The sequence below is a fragment of the Camponotus vicinus genome, unplaced genomic scaffold (genome assembly GCF_025532165.1).
Source record: "Camponotus vicinus isolate PSW18456_S1 unplaced genomic scaffold, iyCamVici1.0 SCAF_14, whole genome shotgun sequence".
NCBI classification, from domain to species: Eukaryota; Metazoa; Arthropoda; class Insecta; order Hymenoptera; family Formicidae; genus Camponotus; species Camponotus vicinus.
Window position 1 is genome coordinate 11,393,499 of NW_028141950.1, and position 16,736 is coordinate 11,410,234.

The 16,736-nt window shown below is 26.4% G+C and overlaps 1 protein-coding gene and 1 long non-coding RNA gene across 2 annotated transcripts; one reads left to right on the forward strand and one right to left on the reverse strand.

The window, feature by feature from the left end:
- Positions 1–9,410: 9,410 nt before the first annotated feature.
- Positions 9,411–11,423, forward strand: LOC145965234 (SNAPIN protein homolog). Its single transcript, XM_083088633.1, has 2 exons — positions 9,411–9,629; positions 10,002–11,423. The coding sequence occupies exons 1-2, from the start codon at positions 9,478–9,480 to the stop codon at positions 10,042–10,044; spliced, it is 195 nt and encodes a 64-aa protein (XP_082944759.1). The 5' UTR covers positions 9,411–9,477; the 3' UTR covers positions 10,045–11,423.
- Positions 11,424–12,587: 1,164 nt separating this feature from the next.
- On the reverse strand, positions 12,588–14,295 carry LOC145965235 (uncharacterized). Its single transcript, XR_014436653.1, has 2 exons — positions 13,471–14,295; positions 12,588–12,692 (listed from the first exon to the last, which is right to left on the reverse strand). It is a non-coding gene; the product is annotated as an uncharacterized LOC145965235 (long non-coding RNA).
- Between the last annotated feature and the right edge of the window lie 2,441 nt (positions 14,296–16,736).

A 16,736-nucleotide genomic window follows, 5' to 3' on the forward strand; every position in this document is an offset into this window, starting at 1 on the left:
CAGTTAGGACCGGCCACAAACCCTTATGAAATAATGTCCATAGACACAATAGGAGGATTTGGAGGATCCCGATCAACAAAAAAATATTTACATCTTCTGGTCGATCATTTTACGAGATACGCATATATTTTAACGTCAAAAACACAAAAGTCAAACGACTTTATCAAACTTATAAAAAATGTATCTGACAGCAATGAAATTAGTATGATCCTGACAGACCAGTACCCAGGCATAAACTCTACGGAATTTAAGGAGTATTTAAACGAAGAAAACATACCAATGGTTTTTACAGCAGTAAATACACCATTCTCTAATGGTCTGAATGAAAGACTAAATCAAACATTAGTCAACAAAATCAGATGCAAGATAAATGAAAATAAAGAAAAGAAATCAGCATGGACGACTATAGCACAAGATTGTACAAAAAAATACAATGAAACTGAACATACTGTCACTAAATTTGCTCCAAAATATCTACTGGAAGGTGCAGATATTAGGATTCTGCCAAAGGAATTAAAAAAGAAGACAGCCAATAATTTAAGGATCGATAGAAAAACAGCAATAGAAAACACAATAAAATCACATAATTATAATAAAAAGCAATTTGATAAACACAGAAAAGAGCACGAATTCAAAGTAGGAGACTGGGTATACGTTGAAAATGGAAATAGACTAAACAGAAAAAAACTGGACGAACTAAAAATTGGGCCATATCAAATTTTAGAGAAAATATCAACCTCAATATATAGGATAGATACGAGTTATAAAAAATCGGAATCGAATCTATTTCACATCACGAAGCTTATTCCAGCCCCGGCTTTGAACAACGAAAAATAATGAATGCGGTAGATTTAAAGTATTTATTAACAATTTGTAAACATTTTCTCCCCTGAGGGGGGGTGATGTAAAGAAAATATATTTCTTTAAATATTGCCGGGCCATCCGAACGTCGGTAGAGTAGGTCGTGATATGCCGGGTTGGGACCACGGAGAGTGATAGAAAGATAAGGCACGTGTTAACGCAGGTTAAACCTTCACAGTCAAAATTTATCGATATCGTTTTAAAATTAGGGATTGACATTGTAATTAATAACATTAAATGTCGTTTCTTTTATTACAGGTAGGAGCTTTTGTTAGCTTTATTAATAGGATAAAAAAGAATATGTAATTAACGAAATATAACCTCCACTTTTATTACAGAAACTCAGTTGTGTTAATTGATTGATGTCAAATCCCCTAAACGGAAAACAGACACATTATATATATAATAGAGTTGTTGAAGACAGAAAATCAAACATCTGTTAACATGTTTAATTTGTCTAAAAAAGATGACGAGCCCTTAATAAGTAATGAAAATGGAACAATTTATAAATATTATAAAAAATTTTCTCATGGCAATTTTACAATATCATTATGTCAAAGGAATAATTGTGTCCTTTTAAAGAATTCTAGTTACATGCTTATTTCAAATATTTATAAAAATGAAAATGATAATATAAAAATAGTTGGAAAAATTTTTCAAAATGCATATAATTTTATAGAAAAGCCTTCATTTAGTTTAGCTATAAAAGTCATTAATATACATGAAATATCAAATACATCGACGTTTGATTGTAAAGATATTAAAGCAAAATGTTTAATCTTACCAATACATGATAAATTTGCAGTAATTCCATTATTACATAACGAATTGTAATTTATTGCACTTATAAAGTATAATGATGCGCTAATGTAAAATTTTAATATTATTTAATTTAATCTATTTATTTTATTTTATTTTATCTTTATAATAATCTTCTTTAACTTATTCTTATATTTATAATATGTCATTTTTATTCATAATAAAATAAAATGTATTTTCATTCATAATAAAATTATTAATTTAATACAGATGCTGTATGCAAATTAACATCAGTAGTTATTCTTTGTGATTTTACATAATATAGATAACATTTGTGATTGTTATAAAATTTATATGTTAATGATAAATTAATGATAAAATAAATAAATTCAAGTGTTGCATTACCAAACATTATATTTTGCAGCATAATCTAATTTATTCAGTTATCAAATTTAATACTAAATATGGCGAAGACGAAACATATTCTGTGATTCCAACTTTATGGTTAAAAGAGAATGATAAGTATTCTTTTTGGCCAAGAAAAGATATACGTAATTGTATTATAAAATGTAAAAAACCACAAAATGATTGGGTTCTTTATCCAGTTACTGTACTTGCTAAATATGGTATGTATTATAATTTTATATATCTAATATACAGTATCTAATATATTTAGTAAACTACATACAAAATATTAATATTGTCTTGGAAAAATTTAATTTTTTTTAGATTCATACGAACATGCTCTACAGAAGGAGAAAAGATTGATGGTAGAAAGAAGCACTACCGAATCTGAATCTCAATTAGGTCGTGGTTATAGAAAAAAAAAGATTTCACGTTACATTTCAAAAGAAAATGGTATAAAAATTTTTATAAAATTTAATACTTTTTATAAAATTTTATAATTTTTAAAAATTTATTATAAGATTACATACTTTGTCCTGTTGATAAATGTATATACAAAATTATTCTTTGCTTAGATATTATTTTATTGTTTTTTTATATTAGATAATGTTAAAGATATTTTTTTAGATAATATTAAATAATAAATATTTTTAGATAAATCATCCAGTAATTCCAGTAAAAACGAAATCAGTGACAATGATTCCATTCCTGAATTAAATAACAGTTTACATGAACAAGGTATAATCGATATTCTACATTTTACTATTTATATTTTTTTCATTTATAGAACAATATATTTATAAAATAAAGATAAAATTTTCATAAAGTATGTATTTCTAGATGATGGTACCAATCAAAATATTGATGATCATAATTCACAAATCATAAATATAGACGAAATTCCTATTGTCATAGAAGCAGAAAACAATGTTATTCCTGCAGAAGATGATATTATTTTTGCACGCAATCGTAATAAGTTATAGTACATTTGTACTTAATGCAATAATTCCAACAAGTTGTTGTTAAAAAATTGTATTTCGTAAATCTCTATTACGATATGTTCTTGAAATAAAACTAATGTGTAAACGAATAGACGAACGTTTACATGTTTTAGAAAATAATGATAATAAAAACACTCATCGTAATATTGATATGCTTCCACAATTACCAATGGATTGTTTTGAAGACATTAATATTTTCGAAATTATATTAGCATCTGAGGAAGCACAATCACAGTTGGTATGTATAATACATTTTTTTTTTAAGTTTTAAAGCTGTGGTTTTACATTATCATTAAGAATACGATTTATTAGTATAATTTTTTGATAGGTTAATATGTTAATCATGATTGGTGGTACTACAATAAAAGATGCAATGAAAAGAGCATTGCAAAAATTATTTACAAATAATCTCGCTTCCAAATGCTCTTGGACTGGAGCAAAAAATAATTTTAAATTAAAAGATTTAAAAATTATTATGTGCATGAAAAGTAAGTTTGTTGCACACAATATCATTTATTTGTCTATTATTTATATTTCTAATCTACTTCTGATTAATTATATCGAATCTATATTATTTTTTAATTAATAAGTCTTATATGTATACATATATGTATACATATATATTATTTTTTTAGATGTTATAAAAGAAATTTGTCCCACTGTAACAGAAGCACAATTTGAAGAGATTTTAAAAGCATGGTTTAGACAAGCATATCTACGATTAAATCGTGAAAATATAAAAAATGCGAGAAACAATAATGCGATAAACGATAATGCGAGAAATGATGCATAATGTTTTTGTTTCTATTTAAAAAAAAACTGTTTTATATATATATATATATATATATATATATATATATATATATATACACGGTATAACTGAAGAAACATACATGGAGACCATAAGTTTCTCTGGCCAATTTTAAGACGATTTTTCCTCAGTGAAAATGTCGAGGAAGATCATCATTTTTTGCACGTTCCCAATTTTTGTTATCATCTTTGTAACTAAGCCTTAAATTAAAATTTTATTAACATATAAATTCTACCTGAAATTAACTTCACAAAATTTAATTTGCGAATTTCCTTTCTTTTTCAATCATTTATAACTTTAAACTTATTGCGGTATCTCAACATTTTTATTGAGGAAAAATCGTCTCTAAATTGGCCAGAGAATTTGATTGTACTTCCTTTATTGTTTGTTCAGTTACACTCTGTACATAATATTATACATAATATTTAATTTTTATCCCATAATTTTGTTTTTATAAAGCATTTATATATATATATATATAATTAAAAATACTTTATTTATATGGCACATAAATTAAGTTCATAATTTTATTTAATTTAATTTTAATTTTTCTTTAGAGTTGCCAAAGTTACATGCAATACAATATTCTATTATATGTTTTGAATGTATAATTTTCATTATATTTTTGAAAAATGTTTTTATTTTAAATGCATTACAAATATAATATAAAAATATGATTTCTTAAATTAGAAATATAAAGTATAGTTTTTCTTTATACTATCAAAGAGTAAATATATTTATGTTATGTAATATTGTATTATAATATTACTGTCATATTATAATAAAAAGATTTAAAGATTAAAAGTATTTAAAGATAATTTATTTATTTTACTTCATCGTTTTGCTTCAAATTTGTCTTATATATATAGTTTCTACATCTACAATTTATTAATTTATATTTTGTCATATAATAGAAGTGTTATTTCATTATTTTATTAATAACTTTATGTTTTATGCAATTAAATAATTAAAAAATATTAATTAAAAGTTTTGTTATTAGCAACTCTATCCCTATAAGCACGTAATATTATTTAATATTAAGTAATATTCTAGATATATTCTTAAAATATTAAACGTTTAATATTCTAAGAATATACATAGAATATTACTTAATATTAAATAATATCACGTGCTTATAGGGATATATAATCTGATTAAATTAATTGAAACTACTGAGATGAATCTTCATGTGATATTTATGATACCGCTGTGAATAATGTTGTAGTAATATACCACAGCAACGTTTAAATATTATTTCTAAAAAATGTTCATGATATAATATCAAGAGATATTTCTATAACGTTTTATATCTAAGTATCTGAATGCGGACATTAACTATTTATATAATATTTCTAAAATGTTTCTGCATAAATCTCTGAAACATTTCATGTTACAAAGTAATATTGTTGAAACGTATTGGATGCGTTTTTTTGTATAGTGGGAATAATCAACGTTCCGACTTTCCCGGCGTGGCATTAAGTGCATCAGTACCAGTACTGCCACACAGAGCGACTGTATTAATCTTAAAGCGGCTGTATTAATCTTAAAGAAAACCAGGTAATTATCTGCATTTTAATACAAAAAATCAGGTAATCTACAAATAATTTTATTTAATTTAATATTTAATATTAATTATATAGATTTATATTATATTAAGATATATAATATTAAGAGGTTAGGTCATCATTCTTTGTTTTGCGAAAAAATTATAATAGCGAAAAAATTATTTATTATGAATAGAATACTCAAATATAAAATATATTCTAAGGGTCATCTTAGGCGTTTGGCTAGATCAGAGGCCGAATCGTATTCTTTTAGTAAAAGGTTATTACAGGCACGACAAACCTCACCTTGCAGTAGTGCTAGTTCAATGAATATGAAATATAATGAAGAAATTATTGATAATGTTAGTCATATATCATCAAATCAAGACAACTTAGGTGATGACGTATTGCAATCGAATTCCATTAAATGTGATGTATTATTGCCCGCGTCTATAGAAACAATAAATACAGACAATGACAATAACTTTGATTCTGATATCAATAATGAATCTTTGAATAAAAACGCGGATAAAAATTTAAAAAAATCTGTGGCTACATGGGCAATAAAATATGGAATCACGCACTCTGCTCTGACACCACTTCTGGAAATTTTAAATACTTATACGAATACTACATTTCCAAAAGATCCCAGAACCCTTTTGCAAACTCGTAGAAATAGTGATGTTATTGAAATGGGCGATGGTGAATATTGTCATTTCAATATTAAAAGTATTATAAAAAAAACGATAACTAACATAAGAAAAAATGGTATAAATACTGTCAGACTAGATTTGCTAATAAATATTGATAGCATGTCTATATCTCGCTCCTCAAATGCTTGTTTTTGGCCTATTCTTGTATCGGAAAATCTGTTGCAGGACTGTATTATGGGTATACAAAACCAAAAGATCCCAATGAGTTCTTAAACAGATTTGTATCTGATTTAAAACCATTAGTAACAGCAGGATTCATTGACAATGAGGTAAATCTTTACTTTAACTTACCCACCTCTAATGACTTTGACCTTGACCTATGTTGTCAAGGTCACTACCCTGAGTGACCTCCAAAAAGTTTTAGCCGTCGGTCATTGTTTATTAAAAAGTCATAAACAAATAAAGTTTCATGAATTTCACGTAATTTTCGAACATATTACGTACTTAATAAAATATATTTATAAGAAAGATACGTTTATTTAATTATTTTTTATTTTTAATAACAAATATTTAATAAATTATTTAGGCAAAATAAAAAAAAATATCAAAACAACAGTATCTCTATCACAAGTGAAATAAGTAAGCTAAATCAGAAATATATAAACGTGTTATTACACAGTGCTTCGCAGTATATCAAACATTCAGTATATTCAAAGTTGCCAAATAGTGAACATGTTGCTTATGAAAAAATTACAAACCCATGAGAGGTCCATCAGAAACGTATGTGTACACACACAAGACGCACACACACACACACACACACACGCGCGCGCGCGGGGGGTGCAAGGGGGCCTTCGGCCCTCCCTCCCGCACCACCCCGCCGGTAGGCAAGGTGGACCTCGTTTTACAACTTACAACATCTGTCCATTGTAGCAAAGCAACGTTTACCTAGCACATACATTTCTGATGGACCTCTCATGGGTTTGTAATTTTCTATGCTAAGCGATGTATCCATTGTATCCATATAATTCGTCAAACTTTATTTGTTTATAACTTTGTAATAAACAATGACCGACGGCTAAAACTTTTTGGAGGTCACTCAGGGTAGTGACCTTGACAACATATGTCAAGGTCAAAGTCATTGGAGGTGAGTAAGTTAAAGTAAAGATTTACCGACAATGAAATAACAATCAAAGTAAATTTAAGTGCATTGATTTGCGATGCACCCGCAAAATCATTTATTCTTTCAGTAAAAAATCATACAGGATACTTTAGTTGTACAAAATGTACCATAAGAGGTGAGTGGGATGGACGTATATGTTTTCCAGGAATAAATAAAAATATCCCTTTACGAACTGATTCAGAAATGGCAGATAATAAATATATAGAAGAATACCAGAAAGGGGAATGCATCTTAAAAGAAATTGATAATTTCGGATTAGTTTCTTGTGTGCCACTTGATTATATGCATTTAGTGTGTCTAGAGGTGATGCGAAAATAATAAGTTTATGGTTAAAACATGTATTTCCAAGAAGAGTAGCCAAAATTTTCTGCAAACGAGTGTCTCGATTGCTTAAAAATATAAGATCAACAGTACCAACAGAATTTAATAGAAGATCTAGATCTTTGGAAGATTATAAACAATGGAAAGCTACAGAATTTAGAACTTTTCTTTTATATTTAGGACCAGTCGTTTTAAAAGATATATTAGGCAGAGACATGTATAAAAATTTTTTAACGCTTCATGTTGCTATTTCAATATTACTTAATGAAGCTTTTTGTAAGAAAGATTATTATTTAACTTATGCTGAAAATCTGTTAGAACACTTTGTTTGTTCTTTTGCAAAAATATATGGTAAAGTACATGTATCTCATAATATACATAATCTACTACATCTTGTCGCAGACGTAAGAAAATTTGGAATCAAGAGACACGGTAGTGTCTTTGCTAAGTCCCAGCGTAAGCAAAAAATGCACTCCGTGTATTATTACGCGAGTCGGATTGAGAGTATAACTCGATATTTTTATTTCTCATATAACCGCTCAACGGATCGAGTTCTTAGTAGAATTAATCGATAGCTTGGGTTTAAATTAAATAATAAAAGTGTTTTTATTTTTGCGCTACGTGCTCTGTAAACGGAGATATCATGATGCAAAGTCTGAAATGTGAAAATTTCGATTAAGAAACGTCGTCATGGTCGTCATCAACTCCTCTTAACGTAACAAAGAAAATACAGAAATACGTTTCCAACGTCTGCCACAAGAATGCGCTAGCAGTGATTCACGCGACGCAGCATTAGTAGCGCTCTGTGGCGTTAACGGTGCTTATAAATATGTTGTAAAAGGTTAAGTGTGTCACTTCAGGTAATTATATAAAATAATTAATAATATACATATAACATTTATATATTTAGATTAGATTGTATCTATATTATTTCAGATTGTATATATATATATATATATATATATATATATATCAAGAGACACGGTAGTGTCTACTTCACTACAGCTATAACATGGACGTGGACACAGCGAGTGACAATACATCTATCGACAACAAGATAGATGACTTTTGCGAAAATCCGACGCGGGATGCATTAACGGAAGGTCTTATGAGTCTCTTGAAACTTACGGTGGATCAACTGGACGAGAGAATTCGCGCCACAAGGTGACGTCAAGTTTTCTGTTTTCAGCGCGCATGCAATAATAGTAACATTTATTTTTCGCGTTTCTTCTTGCAAATTTACGTATATTTATTATTCTTATATCAAGAGACACGGTAGTGTCTTTGCTAAGTCCCAGCGTAAGCAAAAAATGCACTCCGTGTATTATTACGTCAAGAGACACGGTAGTGTCTTTGCTAAGTCCCAGCGTAAGCAAAAAATGCACTCCGTGTATTATTACGCGAGTCGGATTGAGAGTATAACTCGATATTTTTATTTCTCATATAACCGCTCAACGGATCGAGTTCTTAGTAGAATTAATCGATAGCTTGGGTTTAAATTAAATAATAAAAGTGTTTTTATTTTTGCGCTACGTGCTCTGTAAACGGAGATATCATGATGCAAAGTCTGAAATGTGAAAATTTCGATTAAGAAACGTCGTCATGGTCGTCATCAACTCCTCTTAACGTAACAAAGAAAATACAGAAATACGTTTCCAACGTCTGCCACAAGAATGCGCTAGCAGTGATTCACGCGACGCAGCATTAGTAGCGCTCTGTGGCGTTAACGGTGCTTATAAATATGTTGTAAAAGGTTAAGTGTGTCACTTCAGGTAATTATATAAAATAATTAATAATATACATATAACATTTATATATTTAGATTAGATTGTATCTATATTATTATTTCAGATTGTATATATATATATATATATATATATATATATATATATATATATATCAAGAGACACGGTAGTGTCTACTTCACTACAGCTATAACATGGACGTGGACACAGCGAGTGACAATACATCTATCGACGACAAGATAGATGACTTTTGCGAAAATCCGACGCGGGATGCATTAACGGAAGGTCTTATGAGTCTCTTGAAACTTACGGTGGATCAACTGGACGAGAGAATTCGCGCCACAAGGTGACGTCAAGTTTTCTGTTTTCAGCGCGCATGCAATAATAGTAACATTTATTTTTCGCGTTTCTTCTTGCAAATTTACGTATATTTATTATTCTTATATTTCTTTCACAGTATGTACTATTTATTGCAAAATATATGTTTATTCATCGAATTGTAACGATAAAAAATTGCGATTTACTTACACAAGCGACATATATATCTTATTGTTACCTATTTTACAAGAATTCTTGAGCATTTTGAAAATCATTTTCAATTTTCATATATAATTATTGGAATGTTATAAAAAATTGTGCTTCTATCATGTACTACAAGTTGCGTACAAAAGTTGCGAAGAGTATTATTTTTTATGCATAACTATTCTCTTTGTTATAGGATATGTCAAATAGAGCTGAAGCAGCGGATTGTTATTACTTAACATTGATTACTTTGCAAGTTTTATAAAAGAAATTTCTTACAATTTTCACCGTAAATTTTATGGAAACTCCAGTAGTTAATTTATCAGATGAAGAACTTAAGACAGTTTATGATCCTTCTGAGGATTCGTATCTTTTAATAGATGATTTGGAAGAAGATTTAGACATTCTGCATGCGATGAAACCTGTGATTTGTTTAGAAATAGGTAGTGGTTCTGGTATAGTCATCACAGCTCTAGCAATGGCATTGAAAAAATATAATGCTCATTTTATTGCAATTGATATAATCATTATAACATAGAATATTGAAATTCAAAATTTCAAAATTAAAAATAATTTATGCTTTGCGAAAGAAAATTAAAAATGAAAAATAGTTTATGCAAAAGCATAGAAAGAAAAAATCATTATAACATAGAATATTGAAATTCAAAATTTCAAAATTAAAAATAATTTATGCTTTGCGAAAGAAAATTAAAAATGAAAAGTAGTTTATGCAAAAGCATAGAAAGAAAACATCATCATAACATAGAATATTGAAATTCAAAATTTCAAAATTAAAAATAATTTATGCTTTGCGAAAGAAAATTAAAAATGAAAAGTAGTTTATGCAAAAGCATAGAAAGAAAAAATAAATACTCTATGCTATGATGATATTACATACACACACGCACACGCATGTACACATATACAAACATATTTTTATATCATCATAACGTAGAATATTTAAATTTTCAAAATTAAAAATAGCTTATGCTTTGCAAAAGGAAATGAAAAATAAAAAGTAGTTTATGCAAAGCATAGAAAGAAAAAACAAAGACACATTTATAAAAAATATTCTATGTTATGATGATACACACACACACACGCACAAACGCACACGCACAAACTAATCATGGAAGAAGTAATGGAGTCAGTAATTGAATTATCGTCATCGTTACATGTTGAGGCTGAAGCGATTTTAAAAGAAATCATCATAACATAGAATTTTTAAATTTCAAAATTAAAAGTAGCTTATGCTTTGCAAAAGAAAATTAAAAATAAAAAGTAGTTTATGCAAAGCATAGAAAGAAAAAACGAAAAAACACATTTATAAAAAAAAATATTCTATGTATGATGATGTACACACACACACACACATATACACACGCACACACACACACAAACATATTTTTATATCATCATAACATAGAGTATTGAAATTCAAAATTTCAAAATTAAAAATAACTTATGCTTTGCGAAAGAAAATTAATAATGAAAAGTAGTTTATGCAAAAGCATAGAAAGAAAAAATAAATACTCTATGCTATGATGATATTACATACACACACGCACACGCATGTACACATATACAAACATATTTTTATATCATCATAACGTAGAATATTTAAAATTAAAAATAGCTTATGCTTTGCAAAAGGAAATGAAAAATAAAAAGTAGTTTGTGCAAAGCATAGAAAGAAAAAACAAAAAGACACATTTATAAAAAATATTCTATGTTATGATGATACACACACACACACACACGCACACGCATACACATTTAAATATTAATAAAAATTAAAAATATTATTTCTATAACGGGCTGAGGTTCTTGGATTGGAACTTCGGCCTCGGGCTCGTCCTCTCGACCGTCCCGCTCTAGCCCATCGTGCACGCGGTTGTTCTACAATAAAAGAAATATTTTAATGTTATTTTATTTGAATATAATATTTAAAGAAGAACTGCACGGATTAACTATATTGAAAGTTAATAAATCTAATTTTAATATATGTACATTCAGATTCATGAATTTAACATTACGCAAAATACTTTTAGCCTTTTAAAATATAAAAATAATTATTTGTGAATTAAAAATTTCTTTTGTAAAATATAATTTATACGACACAAAAATTCATGAAAATACAAATTTTAATTCTATAGAAGGCTAAAAATACTTTGGGCAATGTTAAATTCATAAATCTGAAAATGTAATAGATTTATTAACTTTTAACATAGCTGATTCATTTAGCTGATTCCTTTATAATTAACGTGCCAATTATATAATTCAAAATTATTTACCTCTTACTTGCCCCGCTGTCGTTATCGGTGACGACGGCGGCGGTGGCAGCGGTGACGACGCTGACGGCGATGGCAGCGGTGACGACGTTGACGGCGGCAGTGGCGGTGGTAGTGATGCCATCGTTGGTGGCGGCGATTCTTTTTGTGTTTCCATTAATTTTTGTGTTTCCATTAATTTTTGTATTTTTTTTTTTAAGTATTATATTTTCTTTTAAAGCCGCTTCAGCCTCAACACGTAAAAAGGACGACAATTCAATTTCTGGCTCCATTTCTTCCATATTGTAGGTTCTGAAAGAATGGAAACATATAAAATATATATTATAAAATATGTTTAGAAATGATAGTAGAAATGATAGATAATAAATGATTAATCTTCATTTTAATCTTTTATTGTAATGCATATATGTATTGTGTGTGCAACACAAATATGAATTACAATAAAAAATAAGTAATTACAATAAGTGAATTACAATAAAAATAGTAAAATAAATTTTTATTCCCTTGTTATCTATCATTTCTTACGCATATGTATTAATAATATAATGTGTTACACTTACTTTTTAGGATTTTCTTCATTTTCCTTTTCGTTAGATCTGAAAATAGAAATGTATAAAATATATTGTACAATATAAAATATTTTTATATTATGTATTACAATAAAAGATTAAAATAAAAATTAATTCTTTGTCATCTATTTTTATTATATATTTCTATATTTTTATTATATATATGTATTACAATATGTATTACAATAAAGTGTTAAAATAAAAGTTAACCAAGTATTGGGTATGCAATACATATGCATTATAATAAAAGATTAAGATAATAAAATATTAAAATAGATTATAAAACATTTTTATAATGAAATAATAGATTGTTATCTATCATTTCTATAAAAAATTTTATAATATTTTATTATTTTATATATTTTATTATTTTAATCCTTATTGTAATGCATATGAGTTGCACACACAGTACTTGGTTAACCTTTATTTTAATCTTTTATTGTAATACATATATATGTGTTATACGCAGAAGTACATATAGTTACGTATCGCAACAACTAATGGTTAGTTTTAATTTTAATGGTCTATTTTAATTTTTTATTATAATGCATTTGTATTGCGCATGCAACATATAGTAATATATATGTATTATAACAATCATTAGTTATTGCGATGAGTAATTATATGTATTTGTATGTATAATACATATATGAATTATAATAAGACATTTAAATAAAAGTTAAACAGTATCATGCGTGAAACATATATAATAGAAGATTATAATAAAAGATTGAAATAAAATATATAAAATAATAAATTATATTATAAAATATCTTTATAGATATTATTAATAATCATTGCTTACCTTTTGTGAGTTTCATTATCATTAATTGTTGCTGGTTCTTTTTCGTTTCTGGAACTGTAAATGTATAATATAAGTTATAAAATATTTGTATAAAAATGATAGAAAACCCTTTCGATCAGTCCCATATAAAAGAATGTTGTAATGTATCAACAATAATTTCGAGAAGACTGCTTCATATTCTGCATTATTTGATGAACTGTGAAAAAATATTTAGGTAAGTTGCCAACACTACCGTGTCTCTTGATAATTTGTCTTTATTTTCCTTACTATTAAAAATAGAATTAAATAACTCACTTTTTCTCCGTTCCATTTATATATTCAATGATGAATTAGATAAGCAAAGCAACGATTATTCATTAATGGATTTATAAGTATTAATTGTGAATAATAAATGTAGATTTCTAATGACATATTGATTTGTAATTATCCGTTATTTTTGCAATAAGAATAGCAAAGAAGTTTGAAGGATTTGAATATCTATATAGTAAGCAAAGAGGACCGTCGAATTTTAATGAAATATGACGGGGGTGGTGGCGGGTTCTTTGCTCATTTATTTAAAGATGTTTAACATATAGTACAAAAAAGAGTGATATCCCTAAAAAAATTACCCTTTTAAAAAAAAGGTAAAAAAAGGTGCTAAGTCCGCGTAAAAAACAGTATATGTATTTGCAAAATAGTGTATTATTAACTGTAAAAAACTATTGTAAAAAACCTGTCTCCAAAATAGTGTTATTTTAAAACTGTAAAAAACTACTGTAAAAAACCTATCTTCAAAATAGGATTATTTTAATCTACAAAATAGTTATTTTAATCTGCACAAAATAGTGTTATTTTAAACCGTAAAAAATTGTTCTACAAATTATTTTAATTTTGTGTAAAATTGTATCCCTAAAAAAATTACCCTTTTAAAAAAAAGGTAAAAAAAGGTGCTAAGTCCGCGTAAAAAACAGTATATGTATTTGCAAAATAGTGTATTATTAACTGTAAAAAACTATTGTAAAAACCTGTCTCCAAAATAGTGTTATTTTAAAACTGTAAAAAACTACTGTAAAAAACCTATCTTCAAAATAGGATTATTTTAATCTACAAAATAGTTATTTTAATCTGCACAAAATAGTGTTATTTTAAACCGTAAAAAATTGTTCTACAAATTATTTTAATTTTGTGTAAAATTGTATATCCTACAAAAATAATGATATCAAAAAAATTGCGCTAAGTGAAAATAAAAACTTATAAAAATATTTTAACCAAAAAAAGTTATACAAAATAGTTGTTTTAATTTTCTACATTATATCCTAGAAAAATGATGATATCCAAAAATTACGCTAATTGAAAATAAAAACTTAAAATATTTTAACTAAAAAAAATTGTACAAAATAATTGTTTTAATTTCCTACAAATAATATTAAAAAGTTGCGCCAACTGAATAAAAATTTTACCAATATAAAATATACATTTCTTTTTTATTTCCAATATTAAAAGAAAAATGATATTAAATGAATTGTAATATATCTATTATAAAAAATCGTTGAAAATATGAACAATCATACACATTGCAATAATCATATGCATATATCCTGAAAAGTTTAATTAAAAAAAAAAAAAAGGAAATGATAATACAAAATACAAAATTAAAAATTATTAAAAAAATTAAAAATTAGAAATTAATAAAAAAAAAATAAAAATTTATTTAAAAATTAAAAATTAATACATATAAAAAAATTTTAGTTAAAAAACTTAGCGCTGCTACGTTGAATAATGTGCTAATGAAATTAGCAGCGCTAAGTTTTTTAACTAAAATTTTTTTATATGTATTAATTTTTAATTTTTAAATAAATTTGTATTTTTTTTTATTAATTTCTAATTTTTAATTTTTTTAATAATTTTTAATTTTGTATTTTGTATTATCATTTCCTTTTTTTTTTTTTTTAATTAAACTTTTCAGGATATATGCATATGATTATTGCAATGTGTATGATTGTTCATATTTTCAACGATTTTTTATAATAGATATATTACAATTCATTTAATATCATTTTTCTTTTAATATTGGAAATAAAAAAGAAATGTATATTTTATATTGGTAAAATTTTTATTCAGTTGGCGCAACTTTTTAATATTATTTGTAGGAAATTAAAACAATTATTTTGTACAATTTTTTTTAGTTAAAATATTTTAAGTTTTTATTTTCAATTAGCGTAATTTTTGGATATCATCATTTTTCTAGGATATAATGTAGAAAATTAAAACAACTATTTTGTATAACTTTTTTTGGTTAAAATATTTTTATAAGTTTTTATTTTCACTTAGCGCAATTTTTTTGATATCATTATTTTTGTAGGATATACAATTTTACACAAAATTAAAATAATTTGTAGAACAATTTTTTACGGTTTAAAATAACACTATTTTGTGCAGATTAAAATAACTATTTTGTAGATTAAAATAATCCTATTTTGAAGATAGGTGTTTTACAGTAGTTTTTTACAGTTTTAAAATAACACTATTTTGGAGACAGGTTTTTTACAATAGTTTTTTACAGTTAATATATTAGATAACTTTAGTAGCTTCAGGTTTGAAAATTACATGTCGACAATTAAAATACTATTGAGAAAAGGAGACAAACCGCTACAACAACTTTCGAGAAGATTAATCGAAATTGAAAGTGTGAATGAAGATTTTGAAAGAATAAGAAGCTCTGAATTATATTTAGAAAATGAACATTTTGATGGTCTCTCTCTATATCAAATCGACAATATTAAAGGTCAATACAAAATGTTGCGCAACTCATTATACAGGGTCTTCAAAAAGTCCCGGAACGCTAAAATATCTCAAAAACGATCAACTATAATGAAAAATATGTAAGGAACAAAGTTGTAGGACTAAATAAAATGTACCTAATGATGATAAGAATTTGACCTTGGATGAAGTACTCAAGGTCATATGAAGGTCAAGTTGTTTTTTTTAAATGAAACTCCCATTTTTTATTGCATATTCTTATAGCTTATTTCAAGAGCTTTCCAAAACACTATAATTAAGTATTTTCTCATTGAGTACTTTTCGAGTTATGAGGCTTGAAGTAATTTCTTAATTTTACATAAACTATAAAATATCCAGTAAAATAGTAGAAAAAACATAGTTGTTAAAATATCTAGTAAAATAGTAGAAAAAATATAGTTGTTTTTAAGAAAAAATATGTAATTTACAATTAACAATTTCATATTTTTTCTTAAAAACAACTGTATGTTTTCTTTACACCAATTGAT